A 4,633-nucleotide genomic window follows, 5' to 3' on the forward strand; every position below is an offset into this window, starting at 1 on the left:
ATCGCATGTATTTCAAGCTAGTTCATATATTCCGTGGTGTATGGTTAAAATAAATATATTGTAAAGGAACAAATATTATAACATTAATAAAAACTATATTAATAACATCACACGTTGCTGTTTTAAATTGAAGGGGACAAATTGTGAAATTTATTGAGAATGAATTGCAAAAGGAAACGTATCTTTGTGTTAAGTATAACAATGAAATGAAATGCCAGACGCGTTGTTCATACATTCCGCGTTGACGTCAGGCTTCCCGTGTCTCCTCAAAGCATTACTGTCCATGTAGTTTTGCGACGTGTAAAATCACAGTCCACAACCAACGACCAACGCTTGTTCATTGACAACATTTCCCGAAAGTCTGTGCGCAACGAGTTTGCGGGGAGTTCCCGACGCCCACTGGTCCTTGTATTTCCTAACGCAGGCACCGCCGCACGCCGACAGCGCGTTCGTACTACGATACCCAGCATTCCGCGCGTCAGAGGTAAACATAGAGCTGTCAAACAACCTCGACGCCATTTCGATAACAGCCTTAAAATGGCAGTAAAATGCAACTCGCGTATTTTCCGTCTCTGAATCAGAAGCTACACGCGCCTCTCGCGCATTCGAGCGAGCTTTAACGGACACCTCGATGACGTCAGATGGTGAAAAGATGGATATAAGCACGGCTGTGTTTAACGCGGCGAGAGACGGAAAGCTGAAACTCATCCAGAAGTTGCTCGGCAACAAAAGTCCAGAGGAGCTGGAGGCGCTGGCGGAGGAGAAGACTCAGGGCGGGACGCCGCTCCTCATCGCCTCGCGATACGGACACCTGGAGGTGGTGGATTACCTGCTCGAGCACTGCAAGGCCAACGTGGAGCTCGGCGGCTCCGTCAACTTTGACGGCGAGACGATCGAGGGCGCTCCGCCGCTGTGGGCGGCCTCCGCGGCGGGACACCTGAACGTTGTGAAGACGCTCCTGAAGCACGGAGCTTCCGTCAATAACACCACCCTGACCAACTCCACACCCCTGAGGGCCGCGTGCTTCGACGGGCACCTGGACATAGTGCGCTACCTGGTGGAGCATCACGCCGACATGGAGGTAGCGAACCGCCACGGGCACACTTGCCTGATGATCTCGTGCTATAAGGGCCACAGGGAGATCGCCAAGTTCCTGCTGGAGCGCGGGGCCGACGTCAACCGAAAGAGCGTGAAGGGCAACACGGCGCTGCATGACTGCGCCGAATCCGGGAGTCTGGAGATCATGAAGATGCTGCTGAAGTGCAACGCGCGCATGGAGAGGGACGGCTACAGCATGACACCTCTGCTGGCTGCCAGCGTCACCGGGCACACCAACATCGTGGAGTATCTGGTGCACCAGCCACGCGCCACCCGAGAGGAGCGTGTGGATGCCCTGGAGCTGCTGGGGGCCACGTTCGTGGACAAGAAGCGCGACCTGTTGGGCGCCATGCGCTACTGGCGGAGGGCCATGGAGCTGCGTCAGGACGGCGACAAGGCCGGACTTCTGGCCAAGCCTCCTCCTGGTCCACCTGTGCTGGCGTACGACTGTGCCCGGGAAGCATGCACGGGCGAGGAGTTGGAGGCACTGGTCACGGACCCTGACGAGATGAGGATGCAGGCCCTGCTCGTGAGGGAACGGATCCTCGGCCCTTCGCACCCCGACACTTCGTACTACATTCGATACCGGGGCGCCGTCTACGCCGACTCCGGCAACTTCGAGCGCTGCATAAGCCTGTGGAAGTACGCGCTGGACATGCAGCAGAGCAACCTGGACCCTCTGAGCCCCATGACAGCCAGCAGCTTCCTCTCATTCGCTGAACTCTTCTCCTTTGTGCTGCAAGACCGGGCAAAGGGCACCCTGGCCACCCGCGTCACCTTCCGGGACCTGATGAGTGTTCTGGGCAAGAGCGTGCGAGAGGTGGAGCGCGCTGTGGCGCAGCGGGACAGTCCTCCAGAGGCGCCGCAGTTCACCAAAGCCCTGGCCATCATTCTGCACCTCGTCTTCCTGCTGGAGAAGCTGGACTGCACCCCCGAGCAAGAGCACCAGAAGAGGCAGACCGTCTACCGGCTGCTGAAGCTCAACCCCAGGGCGAGGAATGGCCACACGCCTCTGCACATGGCCGTGGACAAGGAAACCACGTCTGTGGGACGCTACCCGGTGGGCCGCTTCCCGTCGCTGGCCGTGGCGGGGCTGCTGCTGGAGTGCGGTGCCGACGTGGAGTCCCGAGACTGTGAGAACAACACGCCGCTGCATGTGGCTGCCGCCAACGGTTGCCCTGACATCATGGCGGCGCTCGTCCGGGCGGGGGCGCATTTCGATGCCACCAACACCCAGCGCAAATCGCCGTACCAGCTACTGGACGAGCGGAGCGGCGGGCGGCACGCTCTTCACCCGCTGAACTACGTCACCCTGCAGTGTCTGGCAGCCCGTGCCATTGAGAAGCACAGACTTCCATACAAAGGGCTCATCTCAGAAGAAATGGAGGCGTTCATCGAGCAGCACTGACGTCACGTCATTACCGCCGCTGGAGGACAGGCCGGGTGTTAAACGAAGCAATAATCCCCCCCAACACACACACACACACACACACAAGGGGTTAATAATGTCTAACTGTCTCTCTCAAGGGCTTGTGGGAAAATGAAATCAACTCTGGGCAGCGTGTGACAGAACGTGTCATCTCATGTACTCTTTATTTCCTTTGTGAGCTGGTCATGAACCATTTGAGCACTTTGTGTTGGGTTTTATTCTTTCATTGAAGAGGCGATGATCTGTTTTCGATGTGGAGAAGGATGCATTAACAGGTGGCAGGAGCAGAAGTGATCAGTCAGGCTCTCTCCCTTTCCTTCGTGTCTTTTCCTTTGGTTTTCTGATCCTGACGAAGGCTGAAGCCAGTGGTGCCAAACGTCAGCCTTACATCTTACCTAATGTGTATTTGAACGGACGTGCCTGTGGTTTTCATGTATTTTTATGGTGTGAATGAATGGTGTTCTGCGCTCACAGTAATGTTCACTCGGCACTTTAACTCACGTGGTGTACATGAGTGGAGCTGACCTTACTTTCATATCTATGCAGTTTCTTAACACAGGTGGATTTGGAGGGACAGGAATTTTTTGAAAGCTTCTTATGCATTTTAGTCTTATTCTAATTGCCTTTTAAATTATTTTCTCTTGATAAGATTTCTTCATATCATATGGTCGACCTTTCTGCTCCGTCTGTCTTGCAGATTAAAGCACTTTAAAAGGTTAATACTTAAAACCAGACACTACGTCAGATTTGGTTGAGACAGTTTACTACAGAATACAAAAATGTATTTGGTGATGCCTGAATAAAACTCAAGTGTCCCGTCTGTCTGCCTGTCTGCAGTGGTTTATTATACACATATCAAGACCCAACAGACCCTTTTCTCAACAGAATCTTTAAAGATGTATGAACAAATGTTTGTGTTATATTCTAAACAGATCAAGTATTAAGGTAAGTCTTTCATGCTTTTTATGTCTTTGAACTCAGATAGATGTGCTAGTGCAGGTCTCGTGTGAATTCAGACTCTGATTTCAGGGGCAAAGATCTTCTGATTATTATTATTTTGTTGCTTTGTGACATTTTCGAGACATTCAAGTACTTTCAACCTTACTGAGAAAATTTTCTGTTTCACTTTGAGTAATTGTGAGGAGTATTAGTATTAATGAGCAAGAGATTTGCGTACAGTATTTGTCAGTGTGACCGTATGGTTTTTAAAAAGCAAAAGTATAATTGTTAAATCTGTTGCAAATCATCAAGAATATAATCGACAAAGCAGACATTCAGGTTTATTACAATAATAATAATAATAATAATAGAATGCTTTGGATTGCTGCTGTAAACATTTAGGTGAATACGGGAAAGTCTATCGTGATGAATCTCATAATAGATCTTGTCTATAGTAAAGTGCTGTAAATATTTCTTGTTATTGATTTTCACATTTACATTTAGTCATTTGGCAGACGCTTTTATCCAAAGCGACTTACAGTGCACTTATTACAGGGACAATCCCCCTGGAGCAACATTGAGTAAAGTGTCTTGCTCAAGGACACACTGGTGGTGACTGCTGGGATTGAACCAGCAACCTTTGATTTACCAGTTCAGTGGTTTAACCCACTAGACCACCATCTCCATCTGTCACGACACCTTTGTCTGAGTTTGGCCTCCATTAAGCTTCAGTGAATTGTGTTAATGTGTTTTTCTAATCGAAGTGTTTCAATCATTTCTGTGGGTCAGTTTTATCTCAACTTCACTGTTTGTTTATCAAATCTGAATGTTGACGCAGATTTATTTGGAGATGATTTATTCTTTACAGGAGGTGGAGGATGGAAGTAGTGTTCAGAGAGGACGAGGAGCCGCACGCTGTTGGGGCCTGACACAGAGCCCAGCCAATCAGAGGTCACAGGGATATACTGAAGCTTTAAATGGCCAATTTCGTAGACTGGAGGTCAAACTTAGACCATGATGAATGATATATTGACTTTAATAAAGTGTTTTGTTTCGCAGTTCCCCTGTTCCTTCTCTCTCACCCAAGGGATTTATAGGAACATGTGAATGCTGTTTGTTGGGATGAGCTGAGGGCAAGTAAAATACTGTAAACCTGATCCTGCTCTC

The 4,633-nt window shown here is 49.6% G+C and overlaps 1 protein-coding gene across 1 annotated transcript; it reads left to right on the plus strand.

Moving 5' to 3' along the window:
• The first annotated feature begins 231 nt into the window (after positions 1–231).
• On the plus strand, positions 232–3,347 carry fem1a (fem-1 homolog a). Its single transcript, XM_056743156.1, has one exon. It carries the CDS (start codon positions 632–634, stop codon positions 2,504–2,506), a length of 1,875 nt encoding a protein of 624 aa, XP_056599134.1. The 5' UTR covers positions 232–631; the 3' UTR covers positions 2,507–3,347.
• The last annotated feature ends 1,286 nt before the right edge of the window (positions 3,348–4,633 follow it).

This window comes from Triplophysa dalaica, chromosome 3, assembly GCF_015846415.1.
Source record: "Triplophysa dalaica isolate WHDGS20190420 chromosome 3, ASM1584641v1, whole genome shotgun sequence".
NCBI classification, from domain to species: Eukaryota; Metazoa; Chordata; class Actinopteri; order Cypriniformes; family Nemacheilidae; genus Triplophysa; species Triplophysa dalaica.

Excerpts from the sequence above, each read along its gene's own strand:
- fem1a (XM_056743156.1), top strand. The coding sequence starts at position 632 with ATGACGTCAGATGGTGAAAAGATGGATATAAGCACGGCTGTGTTTAAC.